The sequence below is a fragment of the Physcomitrium patens genome, chromosome 2 (assembly GCF_059467195.1).
Source record: "Physcomitrium patens ecotype Gransden chromosome 2, ASM5946719v1, whole genome shotgun sequence".
NCBI classification, from domain to species: domain Eukaryota; kingdom Viridiplantae; phylum Streptophyta; class Bryopsida; order Funariales; family Funariaceae; genus Physcomitrium; species Physcomitrium patens.
This window is the reverse complement of record NC_143411.1, coordinates 20253468-20277103: the sequence shown is the minus strand read 5'-3', so window position 1 is coordinate 20277103 and position 23636 is coordinate 20253468. Positions and strand designations below refer to the sequence as shown.

The 23636-nt window shown below is 34.2% G+C and overlaps 2 protein-coding genes across 4 annotated transcripts; one reads left to right on the top strand and one right to left on the bottom strand.

Annotated features, from left to right (window-relative positions):
• Positions 1 to 1966: 1966 nt before the first annotated feature.
• On the bottom strand, positions 1967 to 5665 carry LOC112274728 (uncharacterized). Of its 3 annotated transcripts, none has more exons than XM_090248282.1 (4): positions 4559 to 5660; positions 4295 to 4395; positions 2692 to 3166; positions 1967 to 2560 (listed from the first exon to the last, which is right to left on the bottom strand). In XM_090248282.1, the coding sequence occupies exons 2-4, from the start codon at positions 4302 to 4304 to the stop codon at positions 2509 to 2511; spliced, it is 537 nt and encodes a 178-aa protein (XP_090104408.1). In that variant the 5' UTR covers positions 4305 to 4395; positions 4559 to 5660; the 3' UTR covers positions 1967 to 2508. The 3 variants fall into 3 exon arrangements, with proteins under 3 accessions (XP_090104408.1, XP_090104409.1, XP_073388239.1); XM_090248283.1 differs by having other exon boundaries at positions 4295 to 4386; XM_073532138.2 differs by having other exon boundaries at positions 2775 to 3166; positions 4295 to 5665.
• Positions 5666 to 19074: 13409 nt separating this feature from the next.
• LOC112293708 (large ribosomal subunit protein uL22) lies at positions 19075 to 20940 on the top strand. The gene is made up of 7 exons (XM_024543449.3): positions 19075 to 19124; positions 19546 to 19582; positions 19711 to 19751; positions 19906 to 20136; positions 20253 to 20355; positions 20473 to 20540; positions 20661 to 20940. Exons 1-7 carry the CDS (start codon positions 19122 to 19124, stop codon positions 20739 to 20741), a joined length of 564 nt encoding a protein of 187 aa, XP_024399217.1. The 5' UTR covers positions 19075 to 19121; the 3' UTR covers positions 20742 to 20940.
• Positions 20941 to 23636: the final 2696 nt, after the last annotated feature.

The window sequence follows — 23636 nt, the reverse complement described above, 5'->3', positions numbered from 1 at the left end:
TTGTTGCTTTTTGTCATGGTAAATTGAATTGATGCATCACAAGCATTAACTCTCTCAATTACTCTTATATTTGTGCCATTGCACTCATTATTTCAAGAAGCTCTACCATCATAATACTTAGAAATAAAAAATCTAATTTTGCTCAAGTCTTGTAGAAGAAAGGATTAGACATTAAAGAAGATACTAAGAATAATATCAATTTAAAAGAAGGTAATCTGTAACTTCTAATATACTTATGTCTTATCAAAAGAAAGGGATAATTTACTCTTAATCAAGAAAAGACAAGGCTCTGATATTATAAGTATACTCTTGCCAATTTGTTAGGGACAAGAACTTCATGAAAGTAAATAAAGAAGTATAATAAAATTAAAATAAAAAAATATGTATATTAAAAAGAAACTAGAATGGCTATAGCCAAAAGACAATGAAACAAGAAACTCTTGAATCAAGACTAGAAGCAAGAAAAGAATAGACAAGAGTAAAGAGGGCTTCACTCTTGCATCTATATATATTATTTAACTAGGAGCTATATGGTGATATTCTATAGGACCTCTAATATGTGTTGACTTTACAAGACACATGCCTTAGCTTATAAGGCAAGTTTTCTATATGTGTACCACATAGTTAGCTTGTTCTTTAAGCTACCAACATGCATAGTATATGGCTAACTTGTTGACCATTTTTCTAACCTAAAAAGTCAATTATAGATACCTATGAAGTCAAAGCAATATCTATAAAGCTTCTAGAAAGCTTCTATAAAAGATATTATGGAATTAATTTATTTTTACTTACTTTTATCTAATCATATAGGTAATTATTGGTTTATATATGTATATTTTTGATAGAATGAAGACTCTAAGAAATAATTTTGTACTTAAAAAAAAAACTATGAAATAGCATCTATGTAAGAAGCTTGACATGGAAAAAGATAATAGAATATGATCAATTTAGTTCGTTAGTTATCACAAACAAATTAAAAAATTCAGTCCAAATACAAGATTACACTTTTCAGAACAAATCATAAATGGCAAATCACCTCATTGGTTATAAGATTAGCAAGGTAATTAAACAAAATTGCACAATATCATAATAGGGCTTGATAATACACAAAAATATATCTATATCTATATATATATAGTTAAATATTGTAATTACTTCACTTGAGACTCTTCTTTTGCCTTCTTTAGTATTAAGAGATAAGATATTACTTTGGTAACATATCTTAGCCTATCAATGAATCAGACAAATCCCATTTTCTATCACATCAAAATAAAATAAAAAAATAAAAAAACAGAAATAAAAAAATAAAAAATCACTTTAAATCATTTCATTAACAAACGGAGAACATTTGTATGGGATCATTTTATAAAAACCAGCCACCTAAACTTTGATTGAGTTTTTACTGACCACCAAGCCCTAATACAAGAAACCCCTACAGCACCCCTAGTGTCTGTCCGTGGCGGTTTCAAACCCCTCTTCCTCCAGACTTTATATTCCCCCTTTTGCAGTCTCCCTTTTGTAGCCTCCCTTGCATGTCCCGAGGTACACAGATAACATTTGGCGTACTAGCTACGGTGCTTCGACGATGCAACTAGGCAAGGTTTTCAACAGTAGGTAACACGGAATGTTGTAGACGAGTTCAGACAATTTGATGCCGTTTCCTCCAGTGAATGTGCAGTAGAAGATTCTAGCGCCGCTAATACAACTTGAACAGTAAGCAAGTGATACATCCAGAGATTGCCAGTTCGATGTTGACGTGTTGCGGCATCCAGGCGTTCCACCTTCGTTGAGTGCATAACACAATGCATACATAGATAGGTATACAAGCTAATGCTGCAAGTGGATGACCACATATGTTTCCGCATCACCAGAGCAGACACAACAGAAGTAGTACAGCTTCAATCAATTCTTATAAACCTCGCAGGTACCCTCGAAAGGGCTAGCTGGTTCATGTACTACTCGTGTGTAAGTGGCACTGGAACAATAATTATATTGAACGTGAATGCTTCTCTTACAATCCGAAACTGCTTCATGTCGATCATTCCATTACAGCACTCTACTGCACATATACTACACCTGAGACTTACAACACTGATTCCACTGCTGATGCATTCTCGGATAAGCCATAGATTTTCCCAAAGTTGACTCAGTTAATTAAACGGTTGTACCTTCATCGGTAGCCCGCTTATATCCCCTTTAAACTGGTATTCTGCTATCTCCAATCACCTCCATCTTTACATTCCTTTATGCCATCGCCATTTAAATTCTAGTAGGCATCTCCGCCCTACTCGTCATCTTCTCAACACTTACCACTGCTTTTCTTCCTGCCGTCCTTACCTCCCTTCTTGCCACCCTCACCCCCTTTTTGCCGCCATCGCTTCCCTTCTTCCCGTCATAACCCCCGTTCTTTCCATCATCACCTCCCTTTTTACCATCGTCGCCTCCCTTCTTGTCGCCATCGCCTCCCTTCTTGCCGTCGTCCTTCCCACCATTGTTCTCCACACAGCACTACTTCGCCTTTTCATACTTCAGCCACTTCTTGCAAGATTCCGCCTCGCATCTGCCGTTTTTGTGCACACACATACACATAGCCTCGATTCAGCACAGAGCGCGCATGACAGAACGCCCGGCAACCGACCCCCGCATGCAAGTACATCCACACCCTGAAATCCGATGACTCCCCACACTTACGTGCATCCCGCTTCACCGCCGTAGTACTTTGGCTGCGAGCACTTTATATTGCACCCGCCACAGTTGTTCACGTTCATGCTCACCTCCGTCTCGCACCCGTTCATCCAGTTGTTGTCGCAGTTCCTCCACCCTGGGTGACAAGTGTACTCGCATTTGCTGTTGCTGCACTTAACATTGGCGTGTGCCACAGGGCTGCACTTCTTCCTGCACCCACCGCAGTTGTTGACGTCGTTGCTCACGTTGATCTCCCACCCGTCGCTCCAGCTGTTGTCGCAGTTCTGGTACGGTGCTGTGCAGGAGAACTCGCCCTTTCCGGACTTGCAGGTAGGTACGGCATTCGCACACCCGCCGCACTTGATACCACAGTTGCCGCAGTTGTTGGGGTCGGTGTGGACGTTGATCTCGCAGCCATTCTTGGCGTAATCTTTGTCACAGTCTTTGAATCCCGCTGCGAAATACGTAGCACTCGCAGCACCTGATCACAAACCATGCACCACCACCAACGTCAAGTTCATTCCAGCCGTCTTCGATAACGTGATGAACAGTGGCATCGTAACCTGAGCAGTAGTCGCAGCGACGCAGCATCACATTCTCCAGGACAGCGCATCCGGCGAAGCTAAAATGTAGACAAGTGTGAATTCATTAAAGAACTGGAGGTTGGGTCACATGAGTATCTGCCGACGCCAGAAGTATAAGCGCTGCGAGCGGCAGCAACTGATGCTTTGCCATGGCGTCTAGCCGGTACACTGGAGATCATGCCCATGGACTTGGTTATATACGGGAGTTTTTAACTGTGGTGGACGTGTGCATGTAACTTTGGTCCAGGTTTCATCTTGGTGGAATAGTCTGTCAATGTATTGAGACGTATGAGATTTTCTAAAGTTGTGAAGGTGCTCCTTTACTGAGGTGTTTACTTTGAGGTCAACTCCCACCTGATTTGACGAGGTTAGCTGTGGGTTTTGGGGGACGGAGAATAGACTCCATCCTTCGCCAAAGACAGTGCTCACTTTGTTTAGTAACCCGACCTCAATCATGATTATCTACACAGCCGTGTCTACGCGAACGAACATGCACTGAAAGAGAGGAAGATTTTGCCTGCTTGCCTTCGTCCGCTTTCATTCGTGGGTATTGTAATGGCTGTGTCGTGTTCGATCAAGTGCAACCGATGGACAAGGTCAACGCTTGGCTAATACCAGGGTGGCGACAACGCGAACGCCTTCCGATGTTGTAGCCCACGAGTTTCAGCTTTTTCACGTCAACTCTCCTCCACGAAAGCTCAGGTTCCATTATGAGGTCGGCTTTTGCAAGGTTTTGAGAGTGTCGAGCTGTAGCTTATCGAAGTCATAGAAAATGAAAATATTAAGTGTCGATCGAACGCAATGATTTTCTATTCTAAACTCGTCCACCTATGACAGGAAGGAGAGGATCGATGCAAATCAGATACTTTGTATCCCATTGTGTGGATTTGCAATGTGGGCATCACATTCTATGGGATGTGGTGGTCATTGTGTTCCTACATGAGTAAGAAACAGGAAAGCTGATAAGCCATTGGTGTTGTGCTCTGTAGGTTTACTCAAAGCCATTGATAGGGCGTGGAACTTACCAGTCTTCATCACACGCTTGGATTAAAATCTCCACACGACACCGGCTGAAAGGGCAGTTTTAACTGCACAATTCTTCACGGCAATGATATTCCTTCACATGCTAGCAAATTTCCCCACATGTTGGGAACAAGAGACGGAAGCACCAGACACACTAAAGAATTATATTCCGTTTGAATTTGCCAGCTCATATGTAGTCAGGTAGCATAAGGAAACGATTGAAGGTAAAGTGGACACAAATGTTGAAGCCTCTTCGTGTTGTGTACCTGACTCAGCCTGGGTGTTGTTCTCTGTGTTAAAGTGAGAGGCCCCTGATGTAAGAGAAAGAACACTAAGAATGATAAAATAAAGTATGTTAATAAAATAACTTGATTACATTATAATAATAAGAGCTTTTTATATTATCTCATGGAGAGAAGTAGTTATAACTTCTTCATAACTACTTTGTAACAACCTAAAGATAATTCTATATTCACTAATATATATTATTTAATCTAACATATATTAGTAAATCTAACACCTCTCTCTAAATCATCATAGATTATATTATATTTGAATTATCAATATTGATTAATCTTTCATGAAGTTGTATTTGGACTTTCACAGTGATTTTGTCATTATATCTACTTTTATATCATTTGTATGTATAAATTCTAAAATAACTTTATTTGCCTTTATTTTTTCTTGAATGTAATGGTATGAAAGTAGAATATATTGTACTACTATGGCTTATTTCTTAGAATGCCAACTCAAAAGAAATGAGTTGAGGTAAAATAAGTATCTAAAAGTAGATTTTTAAGCATCTATTTTTCTTGCATAATCCACATCACTTTAACCATAAAGTTATGGTGGAGATGTGGGAGAAGAACTTGAATTATTCTAGTCCAAAATTTTGAGTTCTTTTTAAATAATGGATTATATATTTTAAAGTAGTCCAATGAATTGGATTAGGCTTAGCCATAAATTTTGTCATCGTCTATCATAAAAAAAATAGGAAGAGAAGAGAGCTTTAATCAAAATGAAATAAGAAAAATCATCTGAGATTAAAAATAAATCATCAATGTAAAGTCTAAAGTAGATAATAGATATAGATAAGTATTTATAATAAACATTGATATCCAAAATATATTTTGAAAATCCATTAATAACAAAAAAGTTATTAAAGAGATTATATCATATGAAAGGAGTTTTTTTTACACTATATAAGGATTTAAATAAATGACATACCTTGCTTTTATGACTAGATACAATAGAGCCTTTGGATTAAGTGATGTAAATGTCTCCTTTAAGAACCTCATTTAAAAAGGTTGTAATAGCATGTATTTGATGAATATAAAAATTATAATGAGTAGCTAAAGCAAAAAAAAAAAATAAAGAGATGTCAATTTGATCACAAAAAAGAAAGTTTTATAATAATCAATATCTTTTTATTACAAGAAATTTTAAGCAATAAATCATGCTTTAAAGCATGCTAAAGAACCATCAAAATTATATTTTCAATAAAATAGCCATTTAATATAGACAATATAGCAATAAGAAAGATAAGATATCAATTTTCATGTGCCATTCTTGATTAAAGAATTATATTCACTCTCTATAGCTAAGTACCAATGGAAGATATCTTCACTTATAAGTACTTCATAAATTGAAAGTAGATCTGCCAAGGTGGCTAAAAATCCACCAACAAAGAAAATATTATTGTTAGACTTGAGTGCTCTTTAAATCCTATATATGATTTAAATAGATGCGTAAAGTAATTTATTCTTTAAAAAATCCTGTTAAGGATCAAGAGAAGAAATCTTAGATAAATTAGGCATGAAACTATAAGGATCAATGATCACATTGTTGGAAGGGAGAGATATAAGAAAATGTAGTGAAAAAAATTTGGAAGCATCCATCAAGAAAGCTTCTTTATAAGCACCAAAATCTATAAAGAATAGAAGTTCTAAATGAAAGATTGGCCATGAAAGATGGTTATTTGGGTAAGAAGAAAGAGATTTTATTCCAACTCAAGTGATGTATCTAAATCATATAAATATATGAATAAACCTAGTGGAGTCAATAGAGCCACCAATAAAGTGCCCATAGTGACCTTGATGGATTAGATAATACCATGTGTATTATAATCACTAGTTTAGTGAATTAGTATAGGAATTTTGAGATAATATATATATATATATATATATATATATATATTTATTATAAGAATGAATCTCTTATAGAGTTGTCTTTGAGAAGAGATTTTAAATTACATATCTTTTTTTAGATTAATCAATAAAAATTAATGATTTTTTAATAACAATTTTATCTTCATTAAATATTTAATTGAACAAGCATTTAAATAGAATCATTCATCCAAAGCAATTCAAAAAAATAAAAAAACAAAAAAAAACAAAAAACAAAATAAAATACTTTTGTAGTTTTTAAAAAATAAAATAAAAAAAATAATAGAATAAAAGAAAAAAAATAAGAATAGGAAGAGAAAAGAAAAGCAAAAAAGAATAGTAGAAGAAAAAGAAATCAAAAGAAGGAGAAAAAGAAAAGAAAGAAAATAAGAGAAAGAAAACCATTTGGATTCTTCTTATTATTTTTTATTATTTTTTATTATTTTATTCTTTAGTTTTAGTTGCTAGTTTGAAATAGATGTATTGTATCAAGGATTAGAATCATATAGAGGTTGGATATGTGTGGAGCTTCAAATCTATAAGAACAGCAGTAATTGTAGCAGATTTATTTGGTCTGTATAAAGTAAAGCCAAATTAAAGGCTTCTACCAATAAATGATTGTCAAGAGCCTCTATTAGGCACGTAAAGCCTTATAAATTCTAGAGTGGCAATATTATAGTGGTGTTTGCTTCTATGATCTACTATATCTTATCTTTATTTTTTGTATTACAATTGGATTTGTATTTTATTTATTTTTTAGATATTTTATTTTCTTTTGAGATGCAATAGAAGTTAATTCTTCTTTTGGTTGCTATGGTAGCTGTATGCTGCAATTGGCATTGACCTCAACTAAAATCACATTGAACTTGATTATGTGCCTTGGTTTATATGCTTATAATTAAATATATCAATATTAGAGGTTGAAAAGTCTCAATTGGAGCAATGATAGAACTTTGGCTATGATTTTATTTCTTCTATGTTCTCTTTTAGTTCAAAATCCAGAAAAGTAGAATACTACAATTTGATTATTTATGGATCCTACTTCATTCTAATATGTGTAATGGTCAAATTTGTTGATTGCACGCATATTCAAGTTCCTTCCTTGAACTTATTGAATTGTAAAGAGAATACTATATTGTGAACTTACTTAGACTGTCAAGGATATGAACCTTAAAGAAAGAAAATCCTCAATACACTCTTGTGTCACTTAAACAAACTAGAAAGTCAGTCAAAGATGATATAATATTGAATTAGAATGGCTATTTCCAAAAACAAGAATACGAGAAAGTCTTGAAGAAAGACTAAGGACTAGAAAGGCCTTGATAAGAGTTAAGAAGGCTTCACTCTTGCCTCCATATATACTCTTAACTAGGAGCTATATGGCAATGTCCTATAAGACCTCTAAAACGTATTAACTTTGCAAAAAGTATATCTTAACTTGTAAGGTAAGTTTTTTATATGTGTGCCATATAATTAGCTTGCTGTGTAAGTTACTAACACGTGGTTAACTTGTTGACTAAGTTTTTAACCTACCAATCAACTACAAATATATGTAAAGTCAAAGCAATGTCTATAAAGCTTCTAAGAAATTTCTCTAGAAAGTATTATGAAACACCATCAAAAAAATTTCCTACCTCTAATAAAATTACCAAATGCCAAGAGTCTCTTTTAAGGTTGTGATATGAAACATGTTGTATCTCGCCATCCAGTTGAAGAAAGACATATCATTCTTAAGGATCTTCATCTTGATTCTATTATCTTAAAGTTTGTGATAATTGCAATGTTTTATTTGATAAGTCCACAAATAAAAGTTCTTGAGTTGAATTTTTTGGTTGTTGATCCTCCATCTCCTTAGCATCATAAATACATAGAAGCTACAAAGAAGGATAAAAGATAGAGTATTATCTTCTTTTGATCTTGTTTCTTTTATATCAAAAATTTTCTATTCTTCATTTTGGTTTTGATGGATTTTGTCAATAAAAAGCTTCAACTCTCTTTATTGTATTTATAAGATTTTTTGGTAGCTTCTATGTTCATTCATTAATATCATAACCATGCCAATGAATAAGATATTTTAATCTATTTCAGTGCCGCCTTGAATCTAAGACTTCTTCTACCTCAAACTCTTGATTATTATCCATTTCTATAGAAAGAAGTAGCATTTGTCTTTTTCTTAAGATATTTACTATCTTATATGGCTCAAGAAGGGGTACGTGAAATATGGAGTAGGTCTTTATAGACTCCAATAGAGATAATTGATAAGCAACAAGATTTACTTGTTCATCGATAGGACCAAGCCTACAATAGTCCAACTTGTTTCAATGACAAGTAGTCTTGATATTGCGACAAATTAACTATAATTTGTCACTTATAATGAATTCTAGTTATTCATTGTCATAGGCATCTATATTAATTTTTTATTATTCTTGAGTTCTCTTTAATTGCACCTTCATTATTGTATGTAGCTCTGACAAATGATTTGCCAAATCTTCTACCACAAGATTATCAACTTTTGAAAAGTCAAAAGTATCAAGTCATGGATGATAACCATAGTTAGGAAAGAAATGTATTTATTGAGTGGAAGAATGTATTGAATTATTATTTGCAAACTTTGCCAATGATAAAAGAGTTGTCCAATCAACTTGATAATAGTTGATGGTACACCTCAAGTACTGCTCCAAAACTTAATTCACCTATTTTGTTTGCCTATTATTTTGAAGATAAAAAATCAAAGAGAGCTTTAAATCTAACTTTAAAATCTTGAAAAGGATTTTCTAAAATCTTGATATAAATTGAATCCCCTTATTTAATATAATATCTTTAGATAATCCGTGATAGCAATAGATGTTGTTAAGAAAAAGCTTAGCCATTTTTTTTATCTATGAAAAATTTTGTACATAGTATAAAATGTGCCATCTTAATAAAACGATCTACTACCACAAATATAAAATCATACAAAGTTGAGACTGAAGGATCTATAATAAAATCTATAGAAACGGAAGACCTCAATTGTTCTTCAATAGATAAAGGTTGAAGAAGTCTATAAGGTCGATGGTAAGGAATTTTGATTCATGAACAAATATCACATGATTGTACAAAGTCTTTGACTGCCTTCTATATTTGAAGCCAATTTAAAATACTCGAGGTTCTTCTAATCTGTATATATAATGATTAGACTGAAGGCACCTTTTAAATAATGATGACATTCTTGAAATGAATCCATGATTGTAAGGAATTCTTTGTTGTAGATCTTATAATTAATCTCGGCTGTTGAAAATTTTTTGGAATGAAAAGTCACTAGATAGAATATATCATTTACACTCATTTTTGATAATACTACACTCAAGGCAAAATTTGATGCATCTATTTCTATAAAAAATTCTTTAAAGAAGTCAATACAATAAAAGATTGATGTAAGAATAAACTCTTTTTTTAAAGCATCAAACGATGTTTTGGCTTCTTTACTCAATTCAAGTTTGTCTTTACAAGTCAAACATGTAAGTAGAGCTCTAATTTTTTTTAAAAAAAATCTTAATGAAGATCCAATAATAATTGACAAAGTCCAAAAAGAATTGTACGTACTTTATTGTTTTTGAAATCTTCCAATCCATGATAGTTTAGACATTCTTCAGATCCATTATTAATCCTTCATTAGAAATGATGTATCTTAGGAAGTCAACTTGAGTAGTATGAAATATATACTTTTCTAATTTGGTATATAATCTTGCATCTCTAAGTTTCTATAATACATGACAAACATGAATTTCATAATTTTTTGTGTTCTTAGAGTAGATTAAGAAGTTTTCCACATAACAGACAATAAAATCATTAAAAAAACTCATAAAAGATATCATTCATTAGATATTGAAAAGCAGTTGATGCATTTGTGAGTCCAAAAGGTATGACATTATATTCAAAGTATCCATACTTAATTCAAAACACAATTTTCTATTCATCTTCTTCTTTAATGCATATCAAATTATATATTCCTTTTAGAACTATTTTTATATAGATCTTTGTTTGATTGAGTTGACCAAAAAGTCTTGAAATCAAAGGTAAAGGATACTTATTTTTGATGGTGATCTTGTTGAATCCTTGATAGTCAATGTACATCCACAGAGATCCATCTTTTTTCTTTACAAATAAGATAGGAGCCTCAGCTCAAGATTTAAAATAGAGTATGAAATTCTTAGCCAAGTTCTCATTAATTAACAACCAAATTATTTTTTAATAAGCTATAAATTGATCCAAATGGTGGTTGAGCTCTTTCATGAAGATCGATGGAACAATCTTTAGATCGATGCTCTAGAAGAATATTTGTATTTTTTTTTTCAAAAATGTCCTAAAAATCTTGATATTAGCTAGGAATACCACTTGATGTCTTTTCATCATTAGAAATAGGAATGGTATATAAAGTAAAAGATAATCCTTCTTTTGAGGCATGCATAAAAGCTCTTGTACCTACTACTAAGGGTTTGGATATATTAGACTTATGTATTTCTACTTGACTAATGGATTTTTGAATTAAACTATCAAAAAAATTAAGGTTATAAGAAATCTAATCTATTTGGAGGTTATACTTTTCTAACCAAGATAATTTTAAAATAACTAGATTGAACAAAGATCTTATTATATTAAATATTACTATACTATTGTTATCTTTAATTGCTACATCTAAAGGAATAGTTTTATGCGTAACATTTCTAAATGCTAGCGAATGACCATCTATAACTTCTACATGTACAGGTTTAATTTTTTTGACTAATGATATCTCTAGATTTTTGATAAAATCTTTGTCTATAAAATAGGCTAAGACTCATGAATATAATAAAGCTAAGACTTTGTGATTTTTTGGTCCTAAATAAACTTCTATTGTAAAATAAGGTAAAGGATTTAAGGAGAAAATATAATCTTTACTATAAATTATATAAGATTCCAACTACATGGTTCCTATTGTAGCTGAAGAAACTTGTTTTTCAATAGATTATCTTCTTTGGTAACCATGCTTTTCATTTTGTAGTCGCCTTAGTTCTTTGGACAATGTTGAGCAGTGTATTTAGTTTCTCCACAATATAAGCATAAGCCCTATTGATGTTGTCAAGTCTTTTTTTGCTTTGTGAGGGATTTAAAATATATTATATCAATTTTCATTGATTTTAGTCTTGATGAATAAGTTTTTGAAAACTTGAGAGCTGCCATCATTATTTGATTTGTTCTTCTTCAACCAAATCTTTGTTCTTAATGTCTTTCAAATAATTAATTATCCTATGCAATGGCTTAGGTAATAAATTGTTCTAAAGATTTTGCCTTTGGCATTGTTATTATCAAATCTTTGACATTTTCCTTCAATCCATATCAAAATTAATTGATAAAGGCTTGGTCATTCTAATCTACATTGCAAGCAAGGTTTTGGAATTTAATAGCATATATGGTGGCTGACCCTAATCCTAACCATAAAGATAAGAACTTAGTTTCTATTGCTCTTTCTCGATGTTTTTGTAGCCATAAACACTTCTAGGAATGAATTCAAATCTTAAAGGAGTTATAAATTTTTTTCTATGAAAGGTACAAACTGAAAGAAAGTACTTTTTAATAGAAGTGCACCTATAAATCCAACTTGAATAAATCCATCCAGATATTGGAAAAGATGCAACCTTAGATAGAGCTTGAATTTTTGCAAAAATCCTCAAAATTTTGATCTTATTCTATCAAACTTCTCAGGCATATTAATCCTTGTCCCTGTCATACTTGTAGAAGCAAAATTCTATAGATTTGGTTGCAAGGTTGATATACTTGGTTCTTTCAATTGCACAACTTTTTGTTGTAGTATCTAAACTTCTTCTATAAGTGTAGGCATAGTACTTCTATGATTCATACTAAAAATATGTCAGATTTTTATTCTTAGAGTATTGACAAGCTTATAATGATCTATAATAATTACAAATCTATTCTCATTTTGGCTGAGAGAAGCATCCATAATCTTTCCTTCCATAGACAACACAAACAAATTCAAAAAGTTAAATTAGTGGAAGATAATCTACAACCTCTAATATCAAATAAAAATTTCTACAAAGAGAGGTAATCTAGTTTCTTCAAGAAAAAAGATAAGTATTAGAAAACATATTTTTTTTATTACAAATAGGTAGTCTACAACCTTCAAAATACAATAATAGAAGTAATATAATCCACTCACTTCTAAAATAAGAAAAAAATAATAAATTAGTACTCTTGTCAAACTATCAATGACATGAATCTCAAAGAAAGAAAATCCTCAATACACTCTTGTATCACTAAAAGAAACTAAAAAATCACTTAAAAATGATATAATATTGAATTTGAATGGCTATTGTCAAAAACAAGAAAACTAGAAAGACTTGATGTAATACTATGGACTAAAAAGGCATTGACAAGAGTGAAGAAGGCTTTACTCTTGCCTCTATATATACTTTTCACTAAGAGTTATGTGGCAATGTCCTATAGGACCTCCAAAACGTATTGATTTTGCAAGACATATATCTTAACTTGTAAGATAAGTTTTTTATATGTGTGCCACATAATTAACTTGTTCCGCAAGCTACTAACACGTGGTTAACTTATTGACCAAGTTTCTAACCTATCAATCAATTACAAATATGTATAAAGTCAAAGTAGCATCTATGAAGCTTCTAGGAAGTTTTTCTAGATGGTATTATGAAATTTTATCTACTTTTATCTAATTCTACCTAATCATATAGGTATTTACTAGAATACTTATGTATATCCATGATATAGACCCACCTTCTTGTAGTCTAGGAATAAGTAGTTTTTTGTTGTTTCTTTGAGTACAATTTGGAAAGGCCAAAAGTAACTTGAAGTGTCACAAGGGATAGGCAACAATTATTTTGAGTTGCTATGGGCTTCTTCAGTTTCTTTGCTAATAGTTGTGGTCTACTCAAACAAGGAGCTGCAATAGTTGTTATTACTCTAGTGCTACTTTTGTATGGTGAACTAGGATTAGTACATAGAAGCAAATTTATCAAGTGTAAGTAGCAAAGTAGTCAAACTGAGAATAGAGTTGGTAGAATTATAATGTCAATAATTAATTAAATAACCAAAACGGATTGAGAGTCTTGGTATAGGAAGAGGTCAAGGAGTAGAATGACCAAAACTATTTTCATCTATTGTATTGGTACGTGAAGAAGATGTTTGTTCCTGATTGATTTGATTCTAATTCGGATTAATAACGAGTGGAAGACCTCCATCTGCCGAAGACGATGTACTTTCACTGCTCGTATCTTTTGAATGATTAATCAGATCGTCCATAGCATATGATGGAGATTGATCCGTATCAGTGGAATTTTATAAGTGAAGCAAAGCATAATTAATTCCAGCCACACTTTGATTAGAGTTGGGGAGAAGAGAACATTTAGAAGATGGAAATGGAAGCTTGATAGATATACCATTGGGTGGATTATTTTCAGAGGATGGTATATCTTGATTGCAGTTGTGCTCATGGAATAGTACGTCCTTGCTTATGATAACTTGTCAACGCTGTAAGTCCCATGTTCTGTATCCTTTAGATGCATCACAATAGCCTAGAAAAATTCCAGTGCGGCTCTTTGGATCTAGCTTCTTGTGCAGTTGGTGAGGTATGTGAGTATATACCTTGCAGCCGAAAGGCCTCATGTGAGCCAATGAGGGCTTGATTCCAGTATAAGCTTCGAATGGTATTATGTGAGGATTAAGATGTGAACAAGTGCGATTGAGTGTATAGACAGCGTTTTCAATAGCCTCGGCTCAAAACGCTGGATCAAGTTGAACATGATGAATCATGCTCCAAATTGCCTCCATTATGGTTCTATTTTCTCACTCTAAAACCGCATTCTGTTTTGGCGAATACTATATTGTGAACTCGTGTTTGATGCCCTCTGCATGGAAAAGGTTTGCGAAACATTTGTTGCAATATTCACCCACGTTATCAATTCTTAGTATGAGAACTTTATGGCCAGTATCTCCGAAAAGAGTCTTGCATAATTGCTGAAAACAAGTGCATCAAATTTCTTGGTAATGCAGAAAATAAATCTGTAGCGTGTATGATCATCTTGAAATAATATGTAGTAAAGTGAACCGCTATGAGAGAGGACGCTCATCGGACCGCAAATGTCACTATGAATCAACATTCGTGATTGTGTAGCTCTGACTCTATTGATGTTCTTAAGAAATGTTGCACGATGAGACTTTCCGAAAGCACAGCTTGAGCATAACATAGGAGCTTGAGTAGTCTTGAGCCTTAAACCATTGACAGCTCCATTAGCTGCCATTTTTCGATTCATGTCATGATGCAAGTGACCTAGCCGAAGATGCCAAGTCTGAAGACCTTGGAGCTCTTCGAAAGAAGTTATGTTTCCATATGTGGCTGCGTAGGAAGCAACTGCGTGAGGGAGTATTATCGTAAAATCAAGAAAATAAGAACTTTACATCATTTTGCCCGTCATAATGAGGTTATTGTTTTACAAAAGTTTGCAAGTATTGTCTTTACAGAGTGTAAAAATCTTGTGTTTCCGAGCAACTTTGGTTAGGCTGAATAAGTTCCTCCCGAATCCTGGAATGTACAAGACCTGCTGGAGTAAATGGATTTTGGTACAATTAGGCAATTGTACAAGGATTTTAATGTCTCCAGTACCCTTGACAAAACAACGATGACCTGCGGGTGTTTCAACAGGCCATACAGCATCCGAAGGCAGAGATTTATAGTTAATGAACCAATGGATCTGATCCGTCATGTGGTCTGTAGCGCCGCTATCAGCAATCCTACCTTTGGAATGATTTCAGAAGCTAAAGCATTATAGGCACGAGTAATATCAGAACTTGGAAAATCAGAAGAAGAAGAAGGTTGATCTTGTTCGTAAGAATTGAAGTGGTTTTGATAGTCATCATGAAGAGCAGTGGAAGAATAGTAATCCACATCGGGATATAATTGTTGTTGATGAAAAAGAGGTTTAGAAACCAATGACTCAGCATAAGAAGCTTGAGTAGAGACTTCCATTGTTCGATGGGATCTTGTGATTGGCAGTAGAAGAAATATGGGGGGGATTAGCATAAAACGCTTTAGAGTTAGGAGCAGAGTCTTACTATAAACGTTTCAAAATCTTGGTCTCTTCCTTTTGCAACCTTAGCTTGAGATTAGGAAGAGTGCGGTCTTCTATAGAAGTGCTTTCTCAGGTGGTCGTGAAATCGTCGAATCTAACAGGCAAGTTAGTTGTAAGCTTTGATATCATGAAAGTATTTGAAAAAAGTTGCATCACCTAATTCACAAAGTTCACTCATGGTGAGTTCTAGTTGTACTATAAAGTTAGACATGGATTGGTCGGGTTCTAATTTCGCATTGAAGAACTGGCGTTGGAGTTCATGAATATTCTCACTACTTTTGTGTTCATACTCCTCAAGAAGCCAATCCCAGACATCTTGCGCTATTATGCAACTAGTCAAAGGAGAAAGGAATTTACGTTTGATCGAGGAAGTAAGCAAGGTGTAGGTATTATAATCTCTCTCTGTCTATTGTTTGTCATCTAAACTGCTATAACCAGTGCCATCTATGTGCTGAATGAAACCTTTCGCACGAAATAGATTTCTAACTTGCCATTTCCATAAATGGAATTTTGTACCACTAAAACGTTGAATACCGATTAAATCCTTTTCGATGGACATAGTGATTAGAATAGGAAGAAATGAATGAACATTTGTAAAGAACTCTTAGGAACAGAGTCTTAGGAAGAGAAATAAATTTGAAAACAATAAGTTCAAATTCAATTTGACAGAAAGATATTACTTAGATATCTTCGTGAACAATGCAATACAACTTTGCAGTCAATAACACAATCAACAATACTCTGAACAATGAAGATTACAGCTATACGATCAACAATCCATTCACTCATGCGCGGTTTTGAAGCCTCGGGCCCATAACCTTTTGTCTCTAAGCTTATAACACAATGCTCTACACACAGATATCGGGTGTAATAATATACTTTATTACAAAAATCCACAGTTATATCTCGAAGAGAAGTTATACTTTTAACAAGTAAATCACTAATTACTAAAGCCGATGGGTGCGAGTGCAATTATAGGTAACCATGTGGAGGTTCAGATGCTGTACTCATGAAGGCGCAGCAGCGGAAGCAATGGACGCCCTGGATGCAACTATGGAAATGTGGTAGCGGTGGAAGCAGCAACAGTGGAAGAGGCGTAGCGGGTTATAGATGTTCTAGTATTGCAGACATTGAGGTAGAGATGACACAGATTGGTTGATTTTACGTCATTTTGTATTGTAAGAGAAGCATTTTCGTTTATAAAGTTTCCGTTCCAGTGGCCTTCGCACTCTAGATGTCCACGAACCTGCCGGGTCTGACGAGCGTGCTTGCTTGGTATACAAGAGTTTGATGAAGCTGTACCACTTCTGTCGTGTCGGTTCAGGCGGCTCAGCAACGGATATGGGTGATGTGGACCCGCAGCAACCGATTGTAAGAGTGGTGTGTGCTGTAGTACGGCCAGGCAAAGGTGGAACCTCTGAATGTCTTGACTTGCGAACTATTCCTACTTGCGGTTTTGAGCTGTGTCACCTGCGCAGAACCAGGGTTTTGGAGAAGTGATGCGAAGCTGTCAGGTCTATCAAGGGTGAAGCTCCTAGTTTCGACACGATAATCTGAAACTGTGCGTTCACAACTGAGGCTAGTTCTGAGCAGCGCAATGTTGTGCACTGGTCCGTCTGATCCAGTGTCTAGTCAGTGCAGGATTGTCATGAACATAATATCATTGTATCTTGTATGTGCGATGTTGTTTACATTTCGAAGTAGAGCAAATCTTTAGTTGAGACGGTGGAATGGCGCCGCATTACACGAATGTTTCACCGACAGTGCCTCTATCGGTAAGGCGGAGGGAACTTGGGATTGTCACGATGTAGTTGGATGGAATGGGAGCAGAGTGTGTTTTGGTTGCACATCAGAAACGGAGGCGTACCAAAGCTGCCTTGCCTGGAAACCAAACTCCAGTGCATGAATACGAATCCTCTCAAGTTCCTGCAATCAAACACACATGATAATTAAATTGTGGCTTTGAATTAACAATCGGTAGAGATGGAGATATTTCATAAGTCGAAGAACCAAGATTTAATTTGTCTTTCAATCATAGTTGGCATTTTCTGTAAGTGTAACATTTGGAGCATTTCACAGCATGAAGAACTAAGATATGAAGAAGTGTGACAAATACATCTTGATGATAAAACTGAACACAAAATAATTAATCTAAAATAAAAGTTTAAAAATAAAAAAAATAAAAAAAATAAAAATGACATGCTAACAACAGGTAATACATTGACTGTGTTATTTAGTTTTTACGAACTCTTTTTCTAAATATATTGTGGGTGTAGAATATAACAATAAAATTATTTATAAAAATAAGATATATTTATATTTATATTCTAAAAGGGGAAAAGAAAAAGTCGTAGAAAACTTTGGCTTTGTATTTATTAGCATAGAAAGAATTTGCTCTAAATTTATATGTTAGAACCATATTTTTTTCTTTTTAGGATGAATGTATTTAATTGAAGCTTGTCATATTTTAGTTTTTGTTTTTAGGAACTAGAACTTTTAACTTATCTTTTTCCTTATTAATTAGCCAGTATGTAAATAATTAAATATTGTCTTTACAGTATGATATATATTCTTGGATTTTTTTGTGCAATTTTTAGATTCTTATACATTAATACAAGTTTTTGGCATATTCAGAGGGTAGAATCAAATTAAGACTAGTTTTTTTTATGTCAACTGTTTTCTTCCATCATTTTTTAAAATATAAAAATAATTCTGTAATATAATATTTTTGCTATATTTACTTATTTAACTATTAAAATTTAAATAAAATCTGAACATAATCCTTTTTTCTTAAAAAACTAGATTATTTATAATCCGAATGTATCTTTTTTTTGGTGTTCATTCAACCTTAATATGATTAAGTATTTGACTACCAGAGTTCATTTTTGGACTGTATTCTTTCACATTACCACATGTGTACTCACATGACGTATTGCAGTGTTTTTTTTCATCAGTAAGTGAATTCTGAACCCAAAATGTACACAACTTTCAGTCCTGTTATTCAAAAAATCACAGTGTATCTTTGAAATGTTTGTGGGATTGATTGTATGAAATGCAAGAAAAAAAATGCATTGATTTTTTGCTCTTATAATAATTCATAAATTTGAGGCGCTAATTGTTATTTTCTAAGACTTCTGAATTAATATAAAAAGCCCTAAATGGACTGCATTTGGCACTTTTGCCTCCAATTAGAAGCCCATAGAATCGTCGTGGCGGGGAACCGTCGAGTGGAACCGTCGAGTGGAACCGTCGAGTGGAACCGTCGAGTGGAACCGTCGAGTGGAACCGTCGAGTGAAATCATCGAGTGGAACCGTCGAGTGGAATCGTCGAGTGGAATCGTCGAGTGGAACCGTCGAGTGGAATTGTCGTGTGGAATGGTTGTGCTGGAGTGAAACCCTAGAGCGAGGTTGAATTTCCGAATCGGACCGAGAGAGAGAGGGCGGGTATGAAACCCTAGAGCCAGCTTCGAAGCTTTCTCTCTTCGTCGCAATACGTCTCTCCCTGGCTGGGCGCTGTTCCCCCACCGTTTTTCGACATGGTACGCAGTATCCTTTTTCTCAATTCCTGCTTCGTTGTGTAATGTCTCCTTCTTCGCTTTGTTATTAGATTCTGTGTCTCCTTTGAAACCCACTCTTGTCGCTGCTTTTCAGTCTTTCAATGGATCACCATCGGCACAGCCAATGTAATCCTATATCTAGGGCTGAAGTCCTTCTGTTGTAATTTGATAGCACGTTATATTTGTTGTTGTTGTTGTTGTACTTCTTTGGTTATCATCTCCATATCTTGGTTGGTGATGTAAGTTTCGTTTGCTGGGATGTAGTTGGGTCGGAAAGTTGTTGAAATGTGATTTTAGGGTTTTGGAATTTGTGGGTTGCTGTCGGAGTTTGCGAAGGGTTTCGTTTGTGAGGCTTGGGAAGTGGACAGAGAGTTTAAAGACGCTTGTGTTGCATGATTCACAGGTCAAGTACGCGAGGGACCCGGTGAATGCCACCAAGGGTAGGTCTGACTGGGGATGCACTTTTGTGCTATTCTTGTTCAACAGTTTTCTGTTCTTTTGAATTGATCTGATGACATGCTCTTCTGATAAGTTTTCCTGATTATACCCTTTCATTCGATGGATGCAGCCTGCAAGGCCAGAGGTTCCGATTTGCGAGTGCACTTCAAGGTACTGATCATCACTGAAGTTTTTGTTGTCGAAGTGTTTGACCCTCAAGTTTCCCTACGAGCTAGTAGCTTCAGTGGACGTGTCAATCATGTAAAATTCGTACATATTACACAGACAAAAAAGAATTCATGTTGGATTTCTTTCTGCATTGCAGAACACTAGGGAAGCAGCGCAAGCTATCAAACATATGGAGTTGGCCAAGGCTAAGCGGTACCTTGAAGATGTGTGTGCTCACAAGCAGGCTATCCCCTTCCGCAGGTTCTGTGGTGGTGTTGGGCGTACTGCACAGGCTAAGGCACGCCATTCCAATGGACAGGGACGTTGGCCCGTGAAGTCAGCTACCTTTTTGCTGGATTTGCTGAAGAATGCCGAGAGCAATGCGGAGGTGTGTCTGAAAGAATATATTAAAATTGACTATTGGAAGATGTGTAATCTTTTTGATAACTCTCGTGATCTAGATGTCTGATTGAGTGGCTTATTCTGCGATTTTGAGTATTGCAGGTCAAGGGTCTTGATGTAGACTCTCTCGTTGTCTCTCATATTCAAGTCAACCAGGCGCAAAAGCAGCGTAGACGTACTTACCGTGCCCACGGACGTATCAACCGTAAGTCGCTCCTTTGTCCCACTTTTGTATTGTCGTTTCTTCAGTTCTCGATTCTCTAGGACGATCGTGAAAGACGTATCTGTGAAACTTATGCTAATTCTTTATTTTGTGATGCAGCTTACATGTCCTCTCCTTGCCACATTGAATTGATTCTTTCTGAGAAGGAGGCGCCAGTGAAAAAAGAGGTAATGCTGCTTGATTTAGGGTCTGCATTCTAGAGTTTCTGTAGAGTTTCTGTGTCAATTTATTTGACTTTCGAGTGTCAAATTTGATGTTAATGTGTTGCATGGTTACGAACTTTGCAGGTTGAAGAGGTTTCTGCACCACGGTCAAACAAGAGAGACCAAGGACGCCTGCGCTCTGGCACTACATCTGCTACTGCTTAGACGTACTGGTTACTGTTGACAGTTCTACTTTAGGCTTTGCTGAGCGTTCGAAATTTTTTCATCCACCTTGGATTGGTGAAGGTTTTGAAGCCTGAATTACCCTTCAGGGTGCACGCTTTGAGATGATTTTGTTGAACTTGTGTTGTCCTGTTCCATTATATATGCGCTGCAGATTTCATAATTGGGCCGCCTTATTTTCTATCGTTTTTGGGTGCGAGCTGAATGTTCAGCCATCTGTTACGTGGTATTGGTTCTGGAGATAGTGTGGCGGACTGACGTAGTTTTTTTGCACTGTCTGGGATTGCTCATTAGTTCAAAAATGTAGGTTTAGGTTCATTTACCTATGCCTAAATATTTCAGGATTAGAATCATGTGAACTTTTATTTACTCATTACAAATCTAGAAATGCCTATTTTTACTAATAATTTTTAAATTAACCGGACCGTAAAATCTGTAATTGGGTTCGACCAAATAGTGAGAATAGCTTAGTGTTTAAGTGATACGTGTACTATGAACTATTTTTGCTGATCGTGTTCACTGATCCTTACTGTGTGTCCAATTTTAGGCGATTCTAGTTACATAACTGGTAATCAGTGAGTCCTTAGGTCAGTTTAATCTTAGTTACAGAGTTGCTGTCAACACAAATGTGTACCATAATGCAATTCAGATTTCATGAAAATGCACTGAAACGTCAATGTAATTGTGTGATAATCGGTGGAGTTGTGGATTGAAGTTCAAATACACCCAAAAGTACTTCGCCAGGATAAGATCCATCTGAGCTTAGAGTGCTTGATCAAGAACGAAAGAGTCCGAAAAGAATCTTCAAAATTCTATTTTGCACAAAAAAAGTATCTGTGTTTAATTTTTTGATAGTTTGGTACAAAACAAATGTCTATCCTGTGTTTCGAATTTGCGATAAAATTTAGAGAACCCACGGGCTTTCATGAAAAATAATATACAAGTCCATGCTCATAACCAATTCAAAAACACACTTCCCTTCTACATCATCATGGGTTATGAGTCCATATTCTGCAACTTTTGAGTTTCATCTAATATTTATATCTATTTGAACTTGTAACATATGTTTAGCCAATGATGATATGATCTATTTTCTAGGAAATGTCTCACAATTATTTTTTATTTTTTTTCACTTGATTATACGTGATTTTCTCTTCTAATTTGTTAATTTTTATTTTTAAAATTAATTGAACAATCTTAACACTAAATTGTTATTACTTTAAGAATTAATGTATATATATATTGAAGCTAAGATTATATACACAATCATAATATGGCATTCTAAGTTATTTGTGCACTTGTTATAATTTAATTTGGTTGGTTTGATCATTATAAGCCACTTAGTTTATTTAATTCCATCATGTTAAAAAAGAATTTGGAAGACCACAGTTAGAATATGATTATATTTTGCCTTATGCAAGCCTATTCAATATTTGGTAATAGGAGATAGCACCCTATTTGGTATCATATTATGCCAATACCTAAGTAATAAAGAAGTGAGATGCTTCTAGAGTCTATTATCTTGCAATGTAAGTTTGTATGATTTTTTTGGATTTATTTCAAAATTTGAAGATCTTAGATCCAATAGTCTAAATATGTCTTAAACCTGACTCAGTCTATTATTGTGTAATTTAGCAACTATCTTTAATTGTATATAAGTGTTGATGAGAAGAAATCATAGATTGAGTTTCATGCCTAATAGGAGTTGGAAAGTTTTAGATATGAAAAGGCAATCATATTATCATTTTTTTTATTTAATTTTAATCCAACTTTTGGATCTTATTCTTTATTTATAGTTCAAATTGCTCACTATTGAAGAATTTATAGGAATTTATTTATTTTATTGATTGATATTCATACCCACCTAAATATGTGAGTCCATTGTATTGTCTATATTCTTTTATATTACCAAAGACAATTGATTTGGACCAATTAATTTTTAAACTTGATGCTTGAGTAAATAGTGGAATTCATTACATCCCATTTTTTGTTAAATACACCCAATACTTGAAAAACTATTTTGGTATACACTTTAAGAAATAGTTCCTAATGAAACATTTTAATTGAATTGTTCCTCTAATAACTACTACATATAATAGATATTTTGGGTACTTCTTCTTATTTATTTTTAATGTCAAGGATGTATTTAATAAACATTAGGGTGTATTTACTTGTGCCTTGATTAATTTAGATATATCTACATATATATATATATATATATATAAACACATGTGAAATCATCAATATATTAGTTGTCACATGATATGACATTGGGTGCCAAATCTTGTCAAATGTATGTAGTTTAGTTGGTTAGTGGTTTTTCATCCATTGATAGTTTTTCCATTAATTGATTTTATTCATATCAATTAGAATTTGAATACTTAAGTGGAAAAAAACCCTTGACTTGATATTCTTATCAAGTCTTGTGAGTGATTTTGAGAGTGAGAGAACTTGTTATAAGGATTTGCTTGGCTATGGTGATTTAGTCATTTTAGTAACTCTTTAGGGTTTTTCTTATTTTCACACTTACACTCTTGGATTCTCTTTTTGTAGTGTGAAAAATAGCTTGACTTAGTTTGGTGTAGATTTCTAATCTTTTACTTGACAAGAATCTCTCCTTCTCTTCAATTTGTGGTAAAGCAAGTTAGAATGAAGTAGATCAAAACAAAACAAAAAAAATAAAAAATAAAAAATAAAAATCAACTCCAATTTTTGAGTTGTTTTGATGCCTGGTTATGGGTACTATTGTGATGGGTACCAGAACCCAGTGAAGCTATTGTACTGGAATATAGTATATTAATTCTAAGTACTGTATTCACTATGTAGGGTACTAGTAGGGGGTGTTGGAGTATTTTGTAGCAAGTCATAGTGTACAAG